Source organism: Gymnoscopelus microlampas, assembly GCF_963454915.1.
Source record: "Gymnoscopelus microlampas genome assembly, chromosome: 7".
NCBI classification, from domain to species: Eukaryota; Metazoa; Chordata; class Actinopteri; order Myctophiformes; family Myctophidae; genus Gymnoscopelus; species Gymnoscopelus microlampas.
The window spans coordinates 17,408,962-17,434,787 of NC_139944.1; the positions used below are offsets into that span (position 1 = coordinate 17,408,962).

At 39.5% G+C, this 25,826-nt stretch overlaps 3 protein-coding genes across 3 annotated transcripts; 1 reads left to right on the forward strand and 2 right to left on the reverse strand.

The window, feature by feature from the left end:
* Window positions 1–296: 296 nt before the first annotated feature.
* cd8b (cd8 beta) lies at window positions 297–8,032 on the reverse strand. The gene is made up of 7 exons (XM_084062025.1): window positions 7,907–8,032; window positions 6,625–6,993; window positions 4,198–4,293; window positions 3,820–3,909; window positions 3,091–3,124; window positions 1,012–1,058; window positions 297–789 (listed from the first exon to the last, which is right to left on the reverse strand). Exons 1-6 carry the CDS (start codon window positions 7,959–7,961, stop codon window positions 1,049–1,051), a joined length of 654 nt encoding a protein of 217 aa, XP_083918151.1. The 5' UTR covers window positions 7,962–8,032; the 3' UTR covers window positions 297–789; window positions 1,012–1,048.
* Window positions 8,033–9,756: 1,724 nt separating this feature from the next.
* On the forward strand, window positions 9,757–10,485 carry LOC311048480 (F-actin-capping protein subunit alpha-1-like; the record flags this gene model as incomplete). The annotated part of the gene is made up of 1 exon (XM_084061739.1): window positions 9,757–10,485. One exon carries the CDS (start codon window positions 9,757–9,759, stop codon window positions 10,483–10,485), a length of 729 nt encoding a protein of 242 aa, XP_083917865.1.
* A 4,841-nt stretch (window positions 10,486–15,326) lies between these two features.
* Window positions 15,327–24,087, reverse strand: zmat1 (zinc finger matrin-type 1). Its single transcript, XM_084062947.1, has 7 exons — window positions 23,956–24,087; window positions 20,241–20,362; window positions 19,584–19,673; window positions 19,331–19,470; window positions 18,632–18,909; window positions 18,076–18,166; window positions 15,327–17,814 (listed from the first exon to the last, which is right to left on the reverse strand). The coding sequence occupies exons 1-7, from the start codon at window positions 24,080–24,082 to the stop codon at window positions 16,794–16,796; spliced, it is 1,869 nt and encodes a 622-aa protein (XP_083919073.1). The 5' UTR covers window positions 24,083–24,087; the 3' UTR covers window positions 15,327–16,793.
* Window positions 24,088–25,826: the final 1,739 nt, after the last annotated feature.

Sequence of the window (25,826 nt, forward strand, 5' to 3'; positions counted from 1 at the left end):
TGGAAGTTTGACCACTTGCACCTTATATACTGTACTACTACCGGTACTTAGTTGACCGGGGTTCCCCAGGGCTCTACTGTATACTAGATACCCTCACTTTTTCACTTCCCATCTACGAGCTCACAAGCTTGAGCTTGTAGATCTGCTATTTTTGCAGAATGTTTGCCCCAGAATAGGGCCTCTAGGGTTCATGTGGAAAACTAGATAATGGCATAGAACCCATGGCAGAACCCATGCAAAGACTTCAGGCTGGTACTTCATATTGGGACAGTGATATGATTTTTTTTTTCTTCAAATCAGTGGGACGTTAGTTGCATTGTTGTTAGTTGTGTATGGACCGATGGAAACAAGCCCCCTGGGGCTTTTTGAGCTATCCTTTTAGCATGACATTTGACTGTACTACTTCTACTGTTAACAAACCTGCAAATAATATGTGATATTATTGTGGTATTTAATCAATCAATCAAGTTAGCGGACATTTTTGCTGCTATTCTAGCCCATATATTGAATTTAGATTTCCCCAAACATATCAGTAGGCGGAGATCTCTGCTCGTCTGGCTAATCAGAGACAAACACACTTGTAATATAATACATATAATACAGGAGAAACATATTACATTGTATAGACAGTGCAGAAATGTATGAAACTTTGACTGCTTTATAAAGGTTACACATGTCACAGCAAATAGAAAGTGATGCAATACTGCAGATTGTCACTGTGTAACCGTTCCTGTGGCCTGGTTTCAGATCTCCAAGTCTTCTCTGTTTGGGAAGCATGTCAACCAGCCACTGCAAACATGAAAGTATTAATGATTCGGTATGTTCTTTATTGGTCAAAATCACTTACTGTACCAACCATATCCCATGACAATAGTGAATATTGATGTACAACATAGTCAGACTCATCACTATAATTTTACATAGTCTGTAGCGAACATTATAAAGAGTACATTTTTTAATGTTTTGCATTTACTTTAGGTGTGAATGTAAAAGTTTAAATTGGGCACATACTTTGTCTCAGCCGTGTAGATTCATTGCATCAGCGCATCTACCTTTTCCTTATTGAATGAGAAACAAACATGGTTAAGAAAGTACCCAGGTGCAGCATTATGGAACAAGGTGTGCTCCAACCAATAGAATTGGCCGTGTTGGAGGTTGGGAAACTGGCAGGGGAGGGGGATGTCTGTCGCTGCACTAGAGAGTCCTATTGGTTGGTCTGTTCAGCAGGGAGAAGAACTGGGAGGGATAGGGAACGGCTGTTACGTTGCCCATAGTCTCGCGTTACCAGACTGTTGCCTCCCACAATTTTCAAATGTTTCCGGTCATACAGTCTGGGACTCGGAAGCTCTGATCATGCTTAGAATATAAACCGGATGTGGAGCCTCCTCTCCATTTCCGTTTCGTCTTTACATTCGCGCAAATGTATCCGAATATAAATACAAATCATCTAAGTATACATAGCTTGCTGCTTAGCAGAAATGGAAAGTAAAAAGTAAAGTGTAAAGATATTTTAAAATATATTTTCGTGAATGGAAGTGCCAGTTTCCTCAAGCGGATTTCGGGAGTTGTAGTTCCAGACTCTATATAGCATTCAGAGATTGTGGAATAGTTGTCTGGCTACGCGAGACTACGTCGCCCAAGACCAAAGATTAAGGGTTGGCAGTTGGCAGGGGGGGGGGGGGGGGGGGGGTGCAAAAGAGTTGGTGGAAAACAATATCTATCTATATGTAGCACTGGCCCTTTAAGGAAAGTGCATAAAGAGGGTGGCCAGGTTTGTGGCCTCCTGTCTAGCCAGAAGCCTGGTTTGAGTGTTTGTGAGAGAGACCTTGAGGCATGAGGGGTACAGACTAATTCTCGGTAAGACAATCTGAAACAAATGACAAGGTTTTTATAACTCATTGTAATAATAGTATATATAAGAGTTTAAATAGGCTGACAATATTAGGCCTGTTGTTAATTATACTAATATATATCTGTACTTCCAGAAGCCTCCAGGTCCTTTGGGCAGCAGTACCCTGTGGCTGTGCAGGCCTTTATCAATTGGAGCCAGCATATATTGACTATTTGGGTATGTTTGTTATTTTGGTGTATTTTGTCATTTTGCTATAGGAGCCTAATGAATTGATGAATTGGGATGAATTGTTGGAGGGTTGGTCTAATGCTTTATTATTTGATTTTTGTGGGAGCTGAACTAACATCACTGTTTTTCCCACCGTGCCATATATATATATATATATATATATATATATATATATATATATATATATATATATATATATATATATATATATATATATATATATATATATATATATATATATATATATATTATATAATATATATATATACATACACATATATACACACATATACATATACATACATATATACATATACATACATATATACATATACATACATATATACATATACATACATATATACATATACATACATATATACATATACATACATATATACATATACATACACACACACACACACACACACTATTTAGACTGAGTGCAATAGGGTTGACTGAGGACAGAGCTATACTGGGCCATTTAGTAGCATTGCATGATTTTGGTTTTGCTTATTTGTAGTTTGTACTATATACTATATAAACTACTATTTGTAGTTTGTTTTGATTTGCTTATTTGCTGATTTGCTTTTGGTTACTTATTTACTTTATTTTCTTTTGCGTTATTTGATTTGTTTAATTTCTGTATATTTAGTTTAGAGGCCCAAGTAGGCCCCGAAGCCTTATTGCCCCTTTGCCTCTTGAGTTTAGTCCCTTTTGCAGAACTCTAATATTAACCGCTTTCTTCCGTTCTGTATTTTAACCTGACTATTTTTATACCAACTGTTGAATAAACTTGACACATTTGATACATCAGCCTCTGGTTCTGTTAATTCTGAACCTGTACCTTCCTGGGGAACCTTACCTTGTTCAGTCCTATATATCTATATATATATATAGTATATGGTTAATGTGTTTAAAGGATCCCTCACTCCTATATGTGTGGGTGGCGTAGTCATTGCTTTACATAGCCCTGCTACATATATAATCTAGTATACATGCATACTTACTTCACAAATCGGTGGTGGCACTTTCTGGGTAGCCCTGTAAGAAAACAATGTGCTCTTAATGACAGTGTCTGTATGCTATCATTGAATACACATTTTGCCTACCGTTTCCTTCTCTCTCAACTAAATAGTGCAATATGTAAAATATTAGGGCAGGTTGATATGGATTTATACTCATCAAGTAAAAACAACTGGCAGATAGCAGCTTATAGTACACTGTATATTGTTGTTGTCAGGGTGAAACATCACCGTTGTGAGCTTGTAGATCGGCTGTTTTCACTAATTTAAAAAAAATCACACCCAGTGTGAAGTGGGCGGTGTGTGGTCATCACAACATGACTCACTTTAAAAAAAGGATAAAAAAAAAAAAAAAGGACTTTTTTTAAAGTCCATACTGCTATTCATAGGGCTGCACATGTGTCATGTGTTTCGCTAGCCAATCACAGTCCTGAATTTGCAAAGTCAGCCAATCACATTACAGTTAGTGGTGATGACACTAGCTGTAATGTGATTGGCTGATATGAAAAAAGTATCGATTTGCATTAACAATGGAAGGGTTAGGGGGTACACAAATGTTTTGGTCGGTGTCCAAAACGCACTTATAGGGGGTGGCTACACCGCCCCAAAAATACAACTTCTACCTAATAAAAAAGGAACGGTTTTGGACATACAAGGCTTCCTCCCGACAGCGTCAATGTACTATTCATTACATGAAGGTTAGGAACTACTCACGGCTGAAGTAGTACAGTGTAGAGACGAGAGCGACAGCCAGGCCAATAAGAATGCCAACCAATGGCCACAGAACCATAGATCCACAGCCCCCTGGAACACACCATGGAAACACCAACGTTAAGGGAAAAGAAATGGACTTAAATACTTCATGTAGATGATGATTGTAATGTACGACAGGTCATGAAAATGTGTGCACATCATCATCATAATACCCCCCCCCCCCCCCCCCCCCCCCCACACACACACACAAATATTGGATATGCACAAACATACAACATTCTAGACTGCAAGAAGATGGTTACAAAAATACCAACTCCAGAGGTATATTGCATACACTTTTGAACGCTGTATGAACAGAAATAATCTGTATCTACTCACCTTTCTGGAAATCATTCTTCTTCTTCTTTGTATTGCAGTGACAAACTGAAGGAACCGTTTGGGTCTTTGTTGGAGTAGGCTGGGTTGGGGGTGTCACTGTTCAGAAATTACAAATAGTAAAAAGAATAGGAGGTTTAATTCTTCAATGGATAGTGAAATGCATATTAACCTAAAGACCTGAAGCTGATTCTACAAATGCCTTTTATAAATCAGTAGTTCTCAAACGTTTTCGTGCCAAGGACCACCAAAATGATATGGCGCGGACCGGACCCCCATCTGAAAATGTTTTGTGCTAGGGACCTCGCAGCGTGCCACGAAGTGATGCGCTTTGAGCTTGTATATCTGTTGTTTTTGAGAACCATTGTTCTAAACCACTGTTCTAAATCCTAAGAGTATTCTGAAAAACGTATAGCTAAAATCTAAAATGACACCGATGCTTTCCCGGTTTCAATGGGTTAAATTGCACAAGTACACAACGGCGGCAGTTTCTCAGGGCGTAGAGTGGTCGTCTGGGCCAGTTCAATCACCGGCTCCTTCTGGCTGCATGACGAAGTGTCCTTGGGCAACAGACTGAACCCCCTAACTGTTCCAGAAGAGCAGGCGGCAGTTTGATTGAACTGGCCCAGAAGACCAAATGGACCCGTTAGGGGTCCATTTGGTCGCCATTTGTCAGAGTTAAATTAACATAGATTTTACAATATGAATTGGGGTCCCAGAGATAGAAATGCCATTAAATGGGGGCCTGTAGCCCTAATGCATGTTAAACTGGGGGTCCTTGAAATTAAAATGGTTGAGAATCACTGCTAGAGCCTTAAAAATATACTCTCATGGGGGTCCCTGGCTTATCTTTTCAAATGGGGGTCCGTGGGCTAATAAGTGTCAATTTGGGGGTCCTTGACATGAAAAAGTTTGAGAACCACTGCGCTAGAACCCTGGGAGATGGATTGCTGAGGTGGAGCGCAACACCTAGTATCAGCTCCTTCCCAGCACTGCATGACCTGCGTACCCAGGCCATGCTTAGTTGAGTAACGCTGAGTTGGCGGCGTCAGGGATCAAACCCATGACCTTGTGGTCGAAAGGCAAGTGCTCTACCAACTGAGCTGCCCGGACACATGTCTGTTAAAGACAGATATACAAAAACCTTGAAGAGCAAGTGAAACTCTAACATAATGAAAATCTCTGGGACACAATCTGCCATAGTTAGATGTCTGCATTTCCTCTAAGTAAAGAGATGAACTAAGTTAGAAATGCTTAAGAGATTCTTGGCAGCTCGTTTAAAATGTTGTGATTAGAATGAATAGAGCCGATATAATTTGATCTTGCAGTCATGCTACCATCATCTTCCATACTCAGTTATAACAGCATGCTGTATCAGTTTTAGGCCAGATCTCTGTGCTAGATCTCTATCTTGCATTTTTGAAAATGTCCTCAATCAAACACCTGGCGCCTGAATTCAGTCATATGTAGCCATTTTTTTTATGATCCGACTACATGTAATTTAACAATACCAAGCACACTGCTGCCTCAGTATCACACACAGTAAATGCACTCTACATTAGCATGGCTTCATCAGTCTTTGTTTGAGTGATCGTTTAACTCTGAAAGTTGACCTGTAAGACAGTGGTTCTCAAAGTATGTGTCTGGGGATACCCCAGAGGTCCTTGGGGGGGTTCCGGGGGGGTCCCCAGCTAAATTACTTAAAGGAGTAGTTCACCCAAAAAAGTACTTATTTTCTATCAATTAAACATCCCATGAAGCATTGAATTCATGGAGATTATTTTGTTTTAGTCAATAATCCGATGACCGACGGTCTCTCTGGTAGGACACTCAAAGAAGACTCTTTGAGTCTCCTACCGGATACATAAGCATCTGTCCCGCGGTCATCAAATTATTGGCTTAGAAATGCGATTTAAAAAAAAAAATCTCCATGAATTAAATGCTTCATTGGGTGTGTAATTGATAGATAATAAGTATTTTTTTGGGTGAACTCCTCCTTTAATATAGCATCAAAATAAGTTTAACCACTTAAACTATATTTTATACTCAAAAATAGCCGATCTACGCTCAGCTTGTAGAAGCTGAGCTTGTATCTTACTGATCACCTGCCAGTGAGGAGTCCCCACCAGGAGGACGTAGAGCCTTCGTCCTACTCCTCCCGCCCAACACTCCCTGCTGACAGGGGCCACCCAGTCCGTAGGACTATGTGCAGAGACCAATATCTCCCTCCCCTCCTAGCTTCCCTGGCCAATTGTGTTTGTGTAGACGCTCAACATTTTTTGGGGTGCTTGACATGAAAATGTTTAAGAACCACTGATCCAAGGGTTTTTACTGTGCCAGGTGTTGGTAAGTATAGGTCCAGTGGTGGTCAGGTCAAATTAGATACATTAATTTAAAGCCCACTTCAGTTTTACAATTTAGTATACTAACCACCGGGTAGGAGAAGGAATCCTGACTTCCACACCTCCACCTTGTCTTTGGTCTTCAGAACACAGGAATAGATCCCTGCATCTTCCATGGTCACCTTCTCAATGCGTAGCGTAAAGGACGTCCCACTCTTTGCGCTGGTGAACTTGAGCCGGTCCGTGTTCCCTGGACCATTGGCAACGATGCGGGAAAGTTTGTTGAAAGTAACTAGGAACAGAACACTGCCGTTCTGAGGGAACACACGGAACCAGGAGACAGACTCACATGTGTAGGTGGCACAGTCGCAAACCATACTGGGTGTAGTCAGGTTGGCAGGGTAGCTAACAGTCACCGGTTCTTGTGACAGGACAGGTGACAGGCTCTGGCTAGAAGCTGTGAAAGGAGACGGAAGGGTTGTGTTACATGAATGGAATTTCAGTGTAGAAACATGACCGTCTAAAGTGAAAACTTATAAACTACTCTAACTAAGAGCACCAAGGTCACCTAATCACATATCAAGGAATATGAGGGAAAAACTTAAACCTTTGCAATATGGAACAGACATAATCAACATCAAAAGCACAGTTTTGCAAGAATATTCATCAGGAGGCCTACAGAGAACATGACATTGTGAAACGGGCGGCTGAGACCTTAGATTATAGGATTTACGCAATGTTTTGACCCAATGTACTGTAACACACATGTAAATGTTAAAACGTTGTGACTGAAAATTATATTCTTAGAATTAAGATATTGGAAGCAATAATTAGCCTAATTCAAACTTTGAGATAGACATTGCAATTAATAATGAACCAAATTTAAACCAAGTATGTTTTTAAAATGGTAAAACGATTTCATCACAATGGGCAAACTCGACCCAATGAGATGCATTGCAATGCAAATTAAAATGAAATATCAAGTTAATGTGAAATATATGATCCATATAATAAATCAATATATTACAGTATATATGTATTATTATGGGACAGTATGGTGCACAGACAGTATTGAGTATAGAGTATTATCACCCCTGTAACACTGACATTTTTTTCCGGCCTGCTGGCCTTGTTAAAAATACACTTTTTTCTTCTTTTTAAATTAAAGTGTTGCAAAGTGTACATGCATATGACTTTCACCAGAACATTTACATTTATATTGTCTAGATTTGAAACATGAATGTAACCTAAACCTCAAATAAAATACGCTCAGCAGTGTCAGAGAAGAACGGCGATATACGTCTTGCAAAAGCCCCGTGCCGTGAGCAGGCGTATGGAGGCCAGATGGACAGAAATTGTTCAAGTCTTACCTGATGCCCAGAGCAGTGCAGCTGCTACTGTCCAGGAGAGCATGGCTGGGGTCATGGTGCCAGGTGGCTGGTGTGTGTGTGTCTGTGTGTTGTTGTGTGTGAGCTGGAGGTCTGTGATGCTACTTTCTTTTCCTGGTCTCTGTGTGTCAGAGAGGATGGGAGGAACTGAACCGACAGGGCCCTGGGTTGTCAGGGTAACACCCCTACATGATAACATGCACTCAGCCTATCAAAGAAGACCATGAGCCATGCACTGAACTGCTGACAGACACATAACTTTATGTCCCTACATGCACATGCACATGCACGCACGCACGCGCACACACCTAATACTAAAGAGCTGGAGAGACGGGGAGACCCCGGTTACTGAACAACCGCTTTACATAGCAATGATCAGAATATACTTACAGTATTTATTTTTTACAATACATAAATAATATATATACAGTATATATAAACAGTATATACATATATACTGTATTAAAATTGGCTTAAGGGAGGACCGGCTGGCCAGCCATATATACATACACACACACAAATTCAAACTGTAAATAATTGACATGGTAGCACATGATGTTGAAAAAAGTCAATTTAACATAGTAAGGGTACATTTGGTTCCAGGTACATTTGGTTCCATTTGTATACTCCCTGAGTTAATTTGATGAATTGACACTAAAGATTTGACTGTGTATGTGCAGTTTGTAGCGTTGAGGACGAGGTCTTGATCTCACGTGTTCCTTTGCCCAGGTGCATGACCCAGAGGTCTGCCAAGTTCTACATAATTATAACAAAACACATGGTTACATGCCTCATTTCATAGCGAAGCAGAGTGATGTAAAATGTGGTGACGAGATTCTCAGAAAATAGGGATTCATGTGAAAGATGACACATTATGTATGAAATTATTATCACAGTGGCGCAAACGTTCATAAGGTTATTTTGAAACTATCTGAAGTGAACAACAAATGAGAAATGTGCACAAATGAACAGTTTATAAGATACACACACAAGATAATATCTTCTATATGAAGAGATAAACTAAGATACCCCCCCCCCCCCCCCCCCCCCCCTCCCCACTTTTGTTTGGGCCTTGTGCAATTCATTCTGACTAAAAAAGTGTGCTCTGAACGCAGACATCCGCCATGGGGGCCTACACAGGGCTGTGTCCGTCGTGGGGTGCAGCCATCAGGACACGAAGAAGCTGCGGGGGAAATACAGCTTGTACTGCAGACGGTGCAACCATTTGCAAACTGTTCTAATTTGGGTATGATTAGGCTATAAATGTTGTGTACATGATACATGTGTGAAGGCAATTACAGGCAAACTGTATTGTTCCCAAGGTACTTTGGGACTATTGTCGACTCTAGAGTAGACCTGTAGGGACACACTGTAGGCTTGAGCCTTGTGGGTGGTGGTGTGTTTGTGGGTCTAGAGCCTGGCGGGCATACCACTGCAAATATATTATGGATATGGTTACTTTTTACTAGATTGGGATTTGTGAAAATGTGTCTATATGTGTATGGATGTGGAATGTACTTGTTTGTTTATGTGTCTTATTTTGTTTCTTTGTTTACCCTCATTTATTGTAGCCACCATATTATTTAATTGTTCAACTGTATCAGGCTCCCTCCTAATAAGCTTGTTCAAAGGGCCCTACTGTTGCCCCCCCTTTCTAATGGTACAGCCCATGTCAGTATCATGGCCCTTTCTTCTCCCCATTTCTACCATTTCTAATGGTACATCCCACCTAACCAGGGCCAATTGATGTGATTAGTTTCACCTCCTGCCACAGTAGAGAAATCACATTCAGTGCAGTTTTTGCAGTACCTTCAGTATCCAGTCTTTCCTTGATGTGTGTGCATCTAATTGTGTTCGCTCAATACATCATGGATCAGTTCACTCTTGCCAAAATTGATGGCTATAAAGATCAGGTGCTGATCACGGAGCATGGAGACCTGGGCAATGGGCGCTTCTTTGATCCATACAACAAGGTGTCCTTCAAGTTTGACCACCTGAGCAAGGAGGCCAGTGACCCCCAGTCCCATGAAGGCGAGGCAACCCTTGGGCCATGGAGAGATGCTTGTGATGCTGCACTGAGGGCCTACGTCAAGAAGCACTACCCTGGTGGAGTCTGCACTGTTTATGGGAAAACGAGTGATGGCCAGCAGACCATTATTGCGTGTATTGAGGGTCATCAGTTTCAACCTAAAAACTTCTGGAATGGTCGATGTCGGTCTGAATGGAAGTTTAGCATTTCCCAATCTAAAGCGCAAGTGAGAGGAGTCCTGAAAATACAGGTACATTACTATGAGGATGGAAATGTCCAGCTTGTCAGCCGTAAAGATGTTAAGGAAGCACTGACCATATCTAACGAGAATCAAACAGCAAAGGAGTTCGTGAAAATTGTTGAGGATGCAGAGAATGAATACCAGATGGCCATCAGTGAGAACTATCAAACCATGTCCGACACCACATTCAAAGACTTACGTAGACAGCTCCCAGTCACACGCACCAAGATTGACTGGAGCAAGATCCTCGACCTCAGCTACAAGATTGGCAAGGAGATGCGGAATGCTTAGTGACAGAGGCTGTCAGTACATTTGAACCAAGAGGAAGAAACAAACAGGCACGTGCAAAAGATGACATTATACAGTAGGCTAATGTCTCTCTATTTTAGTTTTTCCAGGGTATGATTGCTTCCATGAGCACCAAGAGGTGATGGCTTCATTTCAAAAGGACTTTGAATGGTGCAACTATAGCTCAATTGCAAATATAATATTTTGAACAACCAAGGCCTTTGGTTACACCAGTTTGGGTCATTCTTAGCCTTGGATCAAGACTATCATATGTATGTATTTTATCGAATCAGAATGTTGCTTTCGTATCTTATACAAAAGCAAAAGTAATTCCCTGCATTCAGACACAAAAATAAAATGTGTTTTATAAGAAATGTTCACTTGGGCTCTTCATTATTTCCATGAAGAAAAGCACTTTTCTACACTCCCCATTTCAACTGAATCAAAGTCAAATTACTGTGAGAAACAGAATAGCAATGCCTCGTATATGCTTAACAATTGACTGAATATGAGAATACCTGGATGATTTAGATACATTATAACTTTAACAATGCATACTATTCTCTAAACTCTAATGTAGTTTCAAAGACATCCAAAAAGTGGAGCTACAGGCTACCTCCATACATACAGTAGTAGGACTCCAAATGCACATGACCAAAAATACACAACAGCCTTACATGGTGACTTAATCTGTATGAAAAGGTCTACAGACCTTATTAAAAACAATACTGAGATAACATTTGTTCTCCGAATTGTCTTGAAGAAGCATACATATCACATGGCACACTTGAGACAAAGTACATTATGTGAGCTTAAACTATTGTATCGTATGTAGGTCTGCAAACCAAAACACCAACTTTTAATGCAGCATTCACCAGTTTCCCTTCCATGTAATACAATTAAATACATTAAAGGTAGGGTGCTTTTTATTTAAGACAAACAAGTGTTTAATAGCTCTATATTCTTCTCACATGTGGCTGTTTTCTTACCTAAGAGGTGATGTCAAATCAGTGGATTGCCAAGTATCAGACAAAGAACATTAAATATTTTACACAGCAATCCCCAGTTTTAATTGTGTTTTTTTTTTTACTCTGAAAGTGTGTGTTGAAACCTACCATTTTACTGTGTAGATTTCCAATCAATGGCTAATTTCGATCGTCTGACTTCCTTCAGGGGACATATTTTCTTTTAAAGAAGTTTATGTGCTGTTGATTGATGCATTGTCCATCTTTGTGAATCACCCAATTATGTCATAATGTATTGTATTGTACAGGCTAAACTATATAAATGCTAAATTGAATTAGTATTTTTTTTTAATATGACACCATAAATTATAACAGTGATTCTCAAAGCGGGGACCCCCAGGCCTCCTCGAGGGGGTTCCAGCCGGTGCCCAGCAAAATTAGCGTCAAAATCAGTTGAACCGCTTTAACCATATATACATTATACATTGGCTATTTGAAATTAGCTGATCTACAAGTTCACAACGTGTCACATCACAAGCTTGTAGATCTATTTTCAAACAAATATGACAAATTTGGAACATTTGAGTGTTTTAACAACACAAATGTTGTATGGGGGTCCCTGGCATCAAATATTTTCACATGCCAAATAGAAAATAAATGTTGGGGTCGTTGACATGAAAACGTTTGACAACCACTGTATTCTAACATTTTCTTGGTGAAATGTGTGTGCTTAGTTGATGGTATAGAATGGTGAGACGGGGGGGTCTTGAAAGTGGAGGATGTGGGAGCGGTGTGTAGCTGTACGGGGGTCGAGGGTTCGAGTGACATGGAACACAACGACCACAGGATTCTTTGAAAACAGGAGATCTCATCTCGGGGGGCTTCACTTCACGGCAGCGTTCTACAGCTCTCTCTCTCTCTCTGGGCTCCAACGCCTTTGTTGGTGTCTCTGCTTTGATGCTCCAATGTTTCAAAACTGTCACGCACATTGCTTTTGGCATTTTAAGACAAAAGCACATAAAAAAACATTTATGCCACTCATCTACGGCACAGTAGTTCTTTAAAGCAGTGTTTCTCAAACATTTTCATGTAAAAAAAAAAACAAATTGTTGTGTGTTTGGCTGACCCTCATACAAGATTTGTGCTGTTAAAATGTTTCAAATAATATTCCACATTTTTCAACTTATGAGCTTCTACATCGGCTATTTTCAAATAGCCATGGCATTCAATGTACTGTATATACTGTAGAGTTAAAGTGGTTGAACTAATTCTGATGCTATTATATATCAACTCATTTTACTGGGGACCCCCTTCAAGAACCACTCCAACCAGAAGTTGGAGCTCCTGCTATGTTGTCATTTCAGGGCATCTTCCATGAAGACTAAGATAAATGGTTAAAGTAGGCTATATTAGATTGCTACTTAAAGGATATGGATAATTCCTTTTAACAGGTCGTTCATGAAAGTCCTTGCGGTCTTGTTTCCAAGGAGTAGTTCAACCAAGAAATTACTTATTTTCTATCAGTTACACACCCCATGAAGCCTTGAATTCATGGAGATTTTTTTTGTTTTTGTCCCATTCCTGAGCCATTAATTTGATGACTGGCAGAGTGAGTCTCTACTAAGCAGCCACCCAGTCATCGAATTATTGGCTTAGGGATGCGACAAGAACAAAAAAATCTCCATGAATTCAAGGCTTCATGGGGTGTGTAATTGATAGAAAATAAGTATTTTTTTGGGTGAACTACTCCTTTAATGCAGATAAGTAAAAGTCCTCTATTCAAAAAGTGTCTTGAGTAGCCAAAATGTACAACAGTATTGGCATCAAGATATACTAGTAAAAGTACTCATTATGCAAAAGAACATTTTGCTATCATATTGAATTGTAATTAGTAATGCGTTAATGTGTACATCACATTAATGTTGTAGCTGGTGTAGGTGGGGCTGATTTTAATTACTTTATGTGCTGCTGGTTAGCTTAACATATAATAATACATAATTGATTAGTTAATTATGTTTTAAAATCTAAATAGCAAAGTCACCAATAACGAAAGCTGTCAAAGCTTGGGTACAGTTGGGTAAAATGGCCAAATTTGCCTCTGAGATATATATATAAACATTGTTTCCACGTATTAACACAAAATGCACCTTAACTTGCTTGTCATTCAAGGGTCCGTCTTCCTTTCAGATCTCAATACTGTTGGCTACAGGAGGAGGATGATGTTTTGATTTTTAACAGTAGTTAAACCTGCAATGACAAATGTATCTTTAAGCAATACCACAATGTAAAAACAAGTTAGAGTATTCAAAATGTTACTAAAATAAAAGTACACAAGTATTTGCATCAACATTACGGTACCAAACAAAACTACTCGTGCAGAATTTCACAATCACATTATTGGATAGTTATTAGTAATAATGGATTCATGGGTTTAACACTTAAATGTTGCAGCTGGTAAAGGTTGGGTTGATTTTATATTACTTTGTGGCTTTGGGTAGCTTTAACCTATCATACATAATTATTGATCAGTTAATGAATGTCTTGTATTAATAATATAAATCTGCAAAGCAACTAGTTAACTAAAGCTACAACTCAAATAGTTATAGTGCAGTAAAAGGTACAACGCTGGCCTCTACGATGTAAAGTACTGTATAAGGTAAAATACAAATACCTAAAACTTAGTAATTAGTAACTTTCCACCACTAAAAGGCAAAATGAGTAAGTCCTCCATATGACTGTGCATGCCGTCTGGCGTCTGCCATGTTTTATTATGAGCTTCATGATTCTTGTTTGCTGCTGAGGACTGTGTATTCCACCTGTTGTACAGTTTTAAATGTCTGTGTATTGTTTGTATTCAGACCAAACCCGACTCCAAATTTCTCTCCAGTGGGATAAGACTGGAGAAAAAAAAATATATCCTTAAGATATTTTCTTACCAACTTTGCAAAGAGTACATCAACTTCTCTTTTTACAGACACATATTTATTACAACTTGGAACTCTCCTGTCTCAACAAGCCATGGCATGGACACTGATTATGAACAAGTCTGGTATGAAGGATCTCAGTTGAAGACTATACACCACATATGAATCATAACGTCCATAGTTTAGACCATTTATACGTATTTTTTTCCAAAATGACCCAAAATCGTATATATATCTATAATAAAAAAAAACATTGTTCCAGCTATCGCTATTCACCTTATTGCTATGCATTACATGCATCTGAAAATGTAATTTGGAGTGTGTGATGTGTCCTCGTTTCAACACTTGCACCTGGCTAACCCCAAAAAACACAAACACGTTCACACTTGCGATGTGAATAAAACCGTGTATGGCATCCCTCAGCACTCTCGTGGTCTCATATAAAAGTATGCATTAAGGCAAAACATTACCTGTATAGAACAGGGTTTTCCAACACTTGCATGAACTATTAACATTACACTACACCCCAATAGTACCCAAGAGCCTCATCTATAAATCATATTGATTTGAGCTGTTTATAAGTGCACAAACATCCCAAATACAGACAAATCCTCCCATTAAAACCAGGAAAGCATCCCTGTCATTTTAGATTTTAGCGTTAGCTATTCAAAAATAGCAGATCTACAAGCGAGCGTGTACATCTGCTATTTTTGAACATTTTTTAAAAATCTTGAACTACTTTTAGACGGCATTTGTAGAATCTGCCTCAGGTCTTAACCCACTAAGACCTGGAACGCATCTGTGTTACTTTTTGATTTGAGCTAAAAAGCATTATTTTACACATTTGGCTATTCAAAAATAGCAGATATACAAGCTCGTAGTGCGGCACCGAGTGCCACGCTACGAGCTTGTATATCTGCTTTTTTTGAAAAATCGTGAAAATGTGTGAAAATCAGAATATATATATTATTTTAAAGCGAATATTTTTAACTCAAATCTTTGCTTCTGGGGGTCCCTAGAACTAAATATTTTGAGATGGGGGTCGGTGGCCAAATACATATAATTTTGGGGGTCCTTGACATGAAAAAGATTGAGCACCACTGATATAGAAACATACGTTTTTCATAAAACTGTTTGAGGAGACATTTGTAGAATTGGCTTCAGGTCTTAATGGGTAACACACTCAGTTTGAAGTTCAACAGCACCACCCACAGGCTGTTAAAGGGATCACAAGCCATGAAATCACAGGAACACAGTGGCACAACTGAAAATGGCTTTACTCTGAGACAAGTGGCAAGACTGCTTTGAAAAAAATCTAATATTGGGTGTTGGATATTATACCAGCCATTTACAGTGTGTATACTCATGTGGAAAGACGCAGTACATTATTTTAGGTATGTAAGACCCTTCAGCCCCAACACGAGCTGAAACTCAGTTCAATCATAACAAAAAAAGAACAAAACATGGCTAGCCAGCTAGCATGCCTGCTGAGAATGATGTCTTTCCTATGTTATCGGTGTATATAGTTCTTATTTACTAGTGTTCTTATTAACTTAGTATAGCTTTAAATGTTACTGTTTTTTTCCTTCTGAAATGTCATGCGTTGCGTTAACTTTGTGTTTACGCCTAAACAACGCTTTAAAGGATCCCTGGCTAATAAACCAAATATGCCTTAATATATTATAATTGCCCTCTATAACAAAAATTAAAAACACCTGAAATATTTTAATTATTTTTATAAATAGTTCAATCTTTTACTCAAGGGGGACGCCCGTCGCAAGTTGATGTCATTTGTCCATGTGTGGTCCAGCCCCAAGCAATGTTATTAGCATGTCTGAATAAGAAAACTACATAATACTTCCTAATATGAACATCAAAACAATATTTTAAATAATGTTTTATTAGCACATGCATTCTGTACATTCCATAGGGCTGGACCACACATTCACAAATTACATCATCAACTTTGTCCCGCTTGAGTAAAAGATGAACTTTTTATCAAATCAATAAAATATTTAAGGTGTTTTTAATTTTAGTTACAGAGGGCAATTATAACGTATTAAGGCATATTTTGCTTATTAGCCAGGGATCCTTTTAAAGGGATATTTCACTTTCAAACATGTTTGGGGTCATTTTAACATCTACTCAGGCTTTTGTTAGCACCCCAGACAGTTTTTAAGTTGCTTGATTCAATTTTAACTATGATAGATTCTTCAGAAACACCCGTCTTTGATTCTGGTAACTGATATTTTCCTTCTAATGCGTGAGGGGGCCGTACTTTTTCCAATTGCTTTTTTATTTTATTTATTTTCATTTTCCCAAAACAGTCTGGGGTGCTAACAAAAGCCTGAGTAGACATTAACATGACCCTAAACATGTTTTAAAGTGAAATATCCCTTTAAACCAGGTGTGCAACTGGAGTTCAAAGGCCAAGGATGGATTCGTCCCATAGCTTCTCCTCTTCTGTCCTGGTGTCCACTTTCCCCTTCCTCTTCTCTTTCCTATGTTTGGGTTTGAAGGTCTTGGCCTGCTCTCTCTCGCTGGGATCAACGGCGCTCTCAGCTGTAGATGCCAAAAGCCCGCTCCCGTCTTTTTCCTCCGCCACCTCGTCTGCAATCTCCACTTCTGCCGCCTTATCCACTCGCTCTTCCTCACCCTCACCCTCCACCCCCCGCAATCGCTCCTCCTCTGGCCTTCTCCTCTTGCTGGGATTTCTGTCCTTCTCTCTTCCGTCTTTCTGTCTCTCTCTCTTCCTCCTCCTCCTCTCTTCTCCTTCAGACTGCGCCTCCTCCCCCCGGCCTCTCCTCTCCTCCGAGTCACCGTCACCTCTTACCCTCTTCCCTCGTTGTTGTCTCCTCCTCCTCTCCTCCTCGGCGGAACCTTCCTCTCGCGCCCCCCTCCTCTTCCTCATCATCATCATCCTCCTCTTCCTCTTCCGGTGGCGTCTGTCTTCGCTGTCGCTCGTGCTGCTGCTGCTGTAGGAGGAGGAAGATGAGGAGGATGAGGAGGAGGAGCTGGTGTAGGAAGATGAAGAGCTCGAGCGTTCCCTGCGCCTCCGCCTCGGCCTGGTGAGGCCCGGTGACCAGTGACCTGTGACCTGGGCGTCAGAAGGGAAGGACTCTCCCCGGTAACTATATTTAGTGAGAGGGCCTGGATACTGAGGGCACCAGATAGCTCCTGGGTAGTTGGTGCCTGGGTGGAGAGGAGGAAGAGGAGGGAGGATGCCCGGAGGGAGAATTGGCCTCAGATTGGTGGGTTGCAGACAACCACCTTCGTCTTCTTCGCCCCCCTCCTCTCCCTCCTTATGTCTGTCGCCTAGAGGGACGTTGGTCTTCGGTATGAGTCCGCGGGCCTTTTGGACCCGGATGTAATTGGCCAGCTCGTCATCATAGGAGTTGTAGACTTTGGGTTGGGACTTGTGCAGATCGCTGACCTTCTTCTCCCTGGTGGAGGTAAAGCATTAACAGGAATTAACCACTTAACCACGACGCAACCTGGCGCCACTATTTTACCAATGGTTTATTGGCTTATTCTGCTGTTGCTATTGACTGAGTACAGTAAATAACAAAGGACTGACATTTCAGTTATTGAGAATTGCTCCGCTAATTGCACCATAATAAGTGGCCCTGAAGGTTCACTCTCACGTTCCTCGGGAGGGACGTGAGAGTGAATCCACGTGCCAGGCTACATTTCCTTGAGCTTACTTGGTCTGATGTTTGTTTCCCTGCATGTGGGCCTGGAACATTTCCACCGAGCAGAATTGAACGCTGCATATCTGACACATCAGGGAGTTGGCTACACACGAGACAGCGGGAAAAACAGAGGGTTTGAGAAAACATAAAACAAAATCCTCAAGCACTTTCATTCACCTATATACATTACTTTGACTTCATTACTTAAACCAGTGGTTCTCAAACCTTTTCATGTCAAGGACCACCAAATTAATGTGTATTTAGCAGCGGACACCCCATCTGAAAATATTTTGTTCCAGGGACCCTCGTGCAAGATTTGTGTTGTGTAAAATGAATGAAAAGTATTAAAACGTTTAAAAAACATTTTTTCAACAAGCGTTGTGCTTGTATGTCGGCCATTTTCAAAAAGCCAATGTATATAGGGTTAAAGTTGTTAAAAATGGTTTTGATGCTATATTAACCAATTTTGCTAATGACCCCCTGGAACCCCCTCAAGGACCCATGGGGATCCCTGGACCCCACTTTGAGAACCATTGACTCAAAACTAAATTATATAAGTTTGGCCCACCTTGCTCAGCGTCTTCTCCCAGCTCTTTGAGCAGATCCTGCCTGGCTTTATTCCTTTGGTGTTTGCGTCCGTTGTAGTGCTGCATGGCCATCTGGGGGTTGTTGAACGAGGCAGCACACATGGCACAGTACTTGCCGGGGTCCTTGAGATCCACTTCTGAGGTGGATGTGGTGGTACCTGCAGGGTCCTGGGGCTCTGCTGCATCTCTGGCAAATTTCTGATCCGCAACCTGGGTCAGAGCTGATGGAGCTGTCATCTCCAGGTTCTTTGGAAATGGGCTGTCTATACATGCAATGGGGGTGGGGGTCATTAATGCCATGTCAAAATGTGCATGCCACATCAATAAATGGCGATAGCACCATTCATCGCCACTGTGAACTACGGAAAACGCAACAAAGTCAAATTTGAATATATCTATAATACATGGGAATATGTGTGTGTGTTTATCTCATGCATAACGTATAGCCGATCGACTTGGCGTGTATTAGCGCCGTGGAATCGAGGGTGTGTTGTGCCGAGTCGGAATTTGGTTTGACCAGCGGTTGTCCAATACTGAAATTCCAACACCGTTAATGGGCACTGCACTAAGTACTCTGACAATGGGTACAATGGGTTTGCATAACCCAAGAGGCATGCGTTCCCAAAAGGCATTGACCTAGTATGATGTCAATTCAAGTAGAAATTAAATTCAACCTGCACTTGCCTGGGGGCTGGAGACCTTGTTTGCGCAGGTTTTTGGCGTGGACCTTGCCATCATAGTGTGAGCGAGCCACCACGTGGGAACTGAACACCATGTTGCATAACTCACAGAAACGATCCTTGTCTGTAGCCAGTGTCCTCTGTTCAAAACAAAAGGCATAGAATTGGTTTAACGAGGGACAAGCTCCTCTATATAAAGACAACACACTTGGTTGAGAAATCAAATGCAGCAGAGCGATGATGCAATACCAACCATCATCATCACGCCAACAGAGTCTTTATTCATCTTCTCAGCTCTCTTGGTCTGCAGGTACAGCCTGACTTTCTGGGCATGTTTTTTACCCTACACAGGAGAAAAGAATGGTTACGGTACGTTACAGGAACAAAACATCTGCAACATCGGATTTCTGACAATGCTCATAGTAGGGCTGAGAAATTATACATGCATATATTGAAACAGAAATTTAGAACCAATAGCCAACTTAATCGTAGGTTTAATTGATTCATCGAGAAACAGGGTTACGTGATAATAAGAAAAAAGGTCATATATCAACAAATGGATATATGACTAAAACGATTAGCCACTTAAAGGGATAGTTCGCCCCCAAAATGACTTTTTTCCAATCGATTACACACCCCATGGAGACTTGAATTCAGAATTTTTCCTACCGGAGACATTAGCATCTTTCCGCCGGTCATCAAATTATTGGCTTAGGAATGCGACAAAAACAAACAAAATCTGCATGAATTCAAGGCTTCATGGGGTGTGTAATTCATAGGGGTGAACAATCCCTTTAAGCCCTGTATAATTCAGTACAATGGTGGCGTGCAAAAATAGTGAAAATAGACATTTGTTTTAAATAGGACTGGGCCATATCGCCCAGTCCTAGGATAGCTCATAGTGTCCCACCTCATAGTGGGCCTGCCTCTGAGATTCGAACAGCAGAATGGCCTCACACACATGGCAGTAATCATCGGTGAGGAGACCCTTCAGGAGCTGCTGCTCACTGTCTCCTGTGGTGGCACTAGAAACTGTCAACATACAAAACAGTGTCACAGTGAATACACAGTAAGATGAGTGTTCATTAAATGCGGATGTACAAATGGAACCAAATGGACCTGTAAGGATCCATTTGGTTCCATTCGCACTCTTGGGAGTTACAGAATGGGTAAATTAAGAGGTTTCTACCGTGTAACAGTTCATGGTCATGGTCATAGAACAAAGTGCATAACAACTACTAACTTAACATATTAGGAATTCATTAGACCACTTTTCAAAAATTCTCATCAATAATATTTAAATAGCTTAAATTGTCTATACATGTATTTTAGCAGTGTTTGTGTGTGTTTGGGGAATTTGTTCAAATGTGTCTGAATATCACAAAATGAATAGTTTTGAAACATTGGCCACACAATGATTGTTTTCCAAGTATCTGTGTACCCTTATCTAGACTCCTGTACCTGTAACACAAAACCTTACTTAAAAACCTTTTACATCTTATCACAAAATATAGGACTGTTAAATTCCTCAATTAAAAGGGACATGTTACATTTTCCGTCTAATCCAGTCTTCTCATCCTGCACTGAATTAGGCTAAGCCAACAATTATTTTGTAAAGTGCGCCCCTAAGCCTTCATTATGCTGTCATTTATAATACAATTAATTATTTATTAGATCACGTAAACCACTGTTTCCCAAAAAGTTGGTCGGGGACCAATTTTTATGGGTTGCGACGACTCGCGAGTAAATACCCCTTTATTTTTTGTTTCCTACATTTTGTTTATTATTTTTTCCAAAGATTTTCAAAACATTTCCCAAAAATTCTCTTTTTTTTTTTTTAAAGTTCAAGCACAAATTCAAACGTTTTTCTAAAGAATTCCATTAAAACAAGTATATATATATATATATATATATATATATAAGTATATATATATATATATATATATATATATATATATATATATATATATATATATATATATATATATATATATATATATATATATATATATATATAAATACAAACAAAATCCATTGATTAGAGGGAGAAAAAAACACTTAAGAAGTAGTGAAAATAACCGAGCTTGTAGATCGGCTATTTTCACTAGTTTGTTTCTCAAATTTCTCTTTTGGGTCTCCAGCTAAAAAGTTTGGTAACGGTCTGCTGATGTAAACTCATTCCTGTAAAGAATATTTAAAAAAGATTCTACATCAATAATCTTTTTTTTAAATGAATATCGCAAGTCTTTTGGCTTTTTTCCTCATACTGATAACTCTAACGGTACTGTAGACCAGTGGTTCTCAAAGTAGAGTCCAGGGACCCCCAGGGGTCCTTGAGGGAGGTTCCAGGCGATCCCCAGCAAAAAGTGATATTTTTTGATTACAACTAAAGGTTTTTTTGTGAAAAGGTTAAAGCACTACATTCTGATAGTATTCATTGCTATAATGTTTGTTCAGTAACAGGGTCTCCCCATCCCTTTAATAAACACAAAATAAATATTCAGGTAGGTGACAAAATTTCAGCCAATCGGGAGAGAATACCCATTTATCAACTTTTTTATAGTGTTCCAGCTCCAATTGTGTCTTTTTTCTGTCATTTCTTCCAATTTCACTTATTTAATCTGTATCCTGACTGAGTTCTCTATCCTGATTGGATACAATTGGTATTCATTCAAATACATTTTCAGTTTAAGAGAGCTGGAGAGACATGGAGACTCCTATTACTGAATAAACGCTCTATGGCAATGAGTACTATTAGAATATAGCGCTATTCAACACTTATTTTAACCAAAGAAAATCACTTACCCTACATTTAATATAGCATCAAATTAGTTTAACCAATTTAATCCTACATACATCGGCCTTCAAAACATCTTGACAAAATCTGAAAAGTTGGGAATATTTTGGAAACATTTTAACAACATAAATCTTCATGATGAAGTTATTATTTTGCCGATCCTTGACATGGAAAACGTTTGAGAACCACTGCTGTAGACTATGGAGGCACTGTAATTTTAGACCAGTCTTCAGAAAGCTAAATGGGGGTGATCAAGTTAACAGAACTGTTACCCCCCTGAGGATAGGTACAAGGCTAAGCAATCTAATGAATCAATGTCAGTCTAACAATTGTACAATGTTTTAAATTGAGGCACCTAGCTGTCACGATTGGATAAACTACGCAATCATATCAATAATAGTTGGTTCATAGTTAAAAATAGGAGATAGGGACTTTCTAATCTTGCTATTTTACGATACAGGGGGGAAAACTACTAATTGACGCAAAACTACTTGAAATTAAACATTATACAGCATTAAATATTAGGCTTCTACTGTCCTGGCCATGTACCTTGAAAGTAAAGGCTCAGTTTCAACCAACATCTGCAATATGGTCATGGTCAGACACAAATAAATCCTCACATAATCTTCCTGTAAGTAAATACTATACTTACCACACACAGTAGTTAACGAGAGAAAAATAACTGAAGTTATCATGTGATTTGTGTGAATGGCTAACCTGTTGTTTTGATATGGTAGCACAGCAAAGAAGCACTTGACTTCGACTATGTTGGGAGGGATGCATCTCAATGCACTCAACTGGTTGTAAAGTAAAACTGATCCAGTGCATTATGCTCTGTAAAACATTACTTATATGTACTTCAACTAGCTGGTAAATCCCTGACTGCGTTTTGAAAAAATAAGCTACATTTTAGGATGAAGCAAATACCATAAATATGACCACAGCAGCTTAAACCACTTTTGCACCCTTTTAGCGTTCTAATCTTGTGGTGCTGTGTTAAAAGAAGTGCACATAATGAAGGCTGCTCTATCACTGACTTGGGGTTGTTTGAGGCCATTCTGAATTACAAAGATATGGTAAAAATGGATGCAGTCAGTAATAATCACTTCAAAAGCAGACCCACAGTGACTTTTTCTAATATGAATCAATTAAGTTTCTGATTAAAAATGTCTTCATCAACCTAAGTGTTTGATTCATTCAGAAATCCAGATGATACATTTAAAACACACCTTGATGTACTTACTTTGCATGTTGGAAAAACTAATCTAAAGTCTAGCTATTCTGAGAACAGGGACCAATTTAGCCTTGGATCAAGACTATCATAGATGTATTGTATCGAGTCTGATAGTCTTGATCCAAGGCTAGGACCAGCAAGCTGCCTGCCAAACAGCCTGACATTGGGTCTGAGTTTGAGACTACAGAGTAAAATCCTGAGTGTTCATTTAACCCTTAAGAGTGCAAACATGGGCCCGAAAGCATCCTCGAAATTGTAAATTAAAGCTCAGGATTTTACAGTGTTAGCCTTGCAGGCTAAAATTAGCAGCCTAGAAAGCCGGCTTTCAAACTGAAAGAACAAATGTATTTATAACAATTCAACATGACAAATGCTAATCATTTAAGAGGTAGGCTTGGTTGAAGTGGGAGAAATAAAGAGTTTGCAGTTTCACGAAACCCCAACAGACACAAGACGGCTAGCTAGCTAACGTTAGCGTGTTTAGCTAAGGAGCTAGCACTGCTAGCCAATTAGCTAGAAAGCTAACGTTAGCATCGCTAGGAGTACGGCTCGGGTTTTTTTTTGGTCTCTTTCTCGCATTCTAAATAAACTCACCTTCATTCTGGGCACTATCTATGTTAGTGTTTATTACTTTGCAGGCGTCTCGTAACGAGGCCGCGTTAGGGGCAGTAGTAATAATACTGTTATTATCAGCCTGCGGAGCGCAGACACTGGCGTCCATCTTTCCCTAGCTCATATTATGAACTGTGGTGGGAAAAGTACTCGCATTTCTTTACTTGAGTAAAAGTATCGAGTACTGGAATGTAGAACTGTTACAAGTAAAAGTAATAATATAATAAATCATATTAAAACTCTACTAAGTAACTAGTAATTAAAGTTTCCAATTTATAGTAATGGAGTAAAAGTACAATATTTGCATCTGAGATGTAGTGGAGTAGAAGTACTTGAGTACATGTAGTTACTTTACGCCACTGGATATGCTGTGGCAAAAAAACTCACGCATGCGCACATAGCAAGTACATAGAAAGACAACTATTTTCACGGCGTTTCTCCCATTATAGTAAAAAAACAAACATTAATTCTTCATACTTGATATGCATCATATAAACATATTGTAACAAATATATTTTGATGAGTTAAAACTTCCATTTTGGGCTAGTTTTATTTCTAAAGCTTGGACTGCATACTTTAATTATGTAGTTTATTTGATGCAAATCAAGTATGAAGGCATACAGAAAATTACACTGTCCATGTTTATTTGTATATAGTTGGGTCTTATACAAAGTGCTTATCTGTGAAGCACTTTGATTCGAAAGGTGCTATATAAATAAAGCTTCATTATAGCCTGAGCGAAATGCTGCGAAAAGCAGGTCTTTGATAGAATCAGAATCAGGTTTATTGTCACATCACAGGTTTACAAGGTAAAAAAGTGGGTGAAATTCGTTTTTGTACAACACTCCCATCGCAATGTTAAATTCCGTAGAAAGAAGAGTGGGGAGAGAGAAAAAGAAGAGGGGTAGGGGGTTAAGTGGGAAGGAGATCAACAGAGATAGTCACAGCAGTAGTTTTCCATGTCAAGGAACCCCAATATTCACAGCCACATGCATCTGAAAATGTGTTGCGCTATAAACCCCCATACAAGATTTGTTGATTTTCTTGTTTTATCTAACTATTCAAGTTATAGTCACAAAAGACATTGAGATTTGTAGAGAAAGGGATATTTAAAGCACAGTGGATATTGCTGTGAGCACAGCCAATGTATTCAAGGTTATCAAACTCTTGGACCTTGGTGAAAAAAAAAAAACATTTGGACAAATAGTCAGTTTTGTACACTAGTAAATAACCGTTTTGGGATTTCGCCCCTCCTGGTTTTTCAATCTCTCCCGTCATCAATAAAACAAGTCTCTGGCACCGCAAAGGTTTGCCGTGCATAGCGCTTCTGAACTAAGTAAATAATACCATACATTTTGGCAATACTGCTGGACTGCATAGCAGAACAGTTTGATCAAGGAAATATCAAATGAGACTTGAACATTGTCATGTCATTTTATTAAACAGCTCAGGTAAACCCACAATTTGATTCCATGCTCTTATTACATATTTATTATTCTGTTTAGCCAGGAATGCTAACAGTATTAAAAATAGACAAATGAATACCTTAGCACTTCAATAGTGCACCACAACAACAGTGACAATATACAGTACACAAAAAGATGGCATAGATGAATGTAGCATGTTGCATTCTCTAATGGTGACTATATATTCTCGACGGCGGCAGTTTCCTTTACTGGTGACGTCACTGCATTCTGGACTGGTGCCTCTTCTACTGAGGACTTGACTGGTGCAGCCCCTTCTACTGGTGACTTGACTGGCGCAGCAGCCTCTTCTGATGACTTCACTGCGTCTTTTACTGGTGACTCAACTGCAGTCGGGACTGTTGCAGCCTCCTTCACTGGTGACTTTGT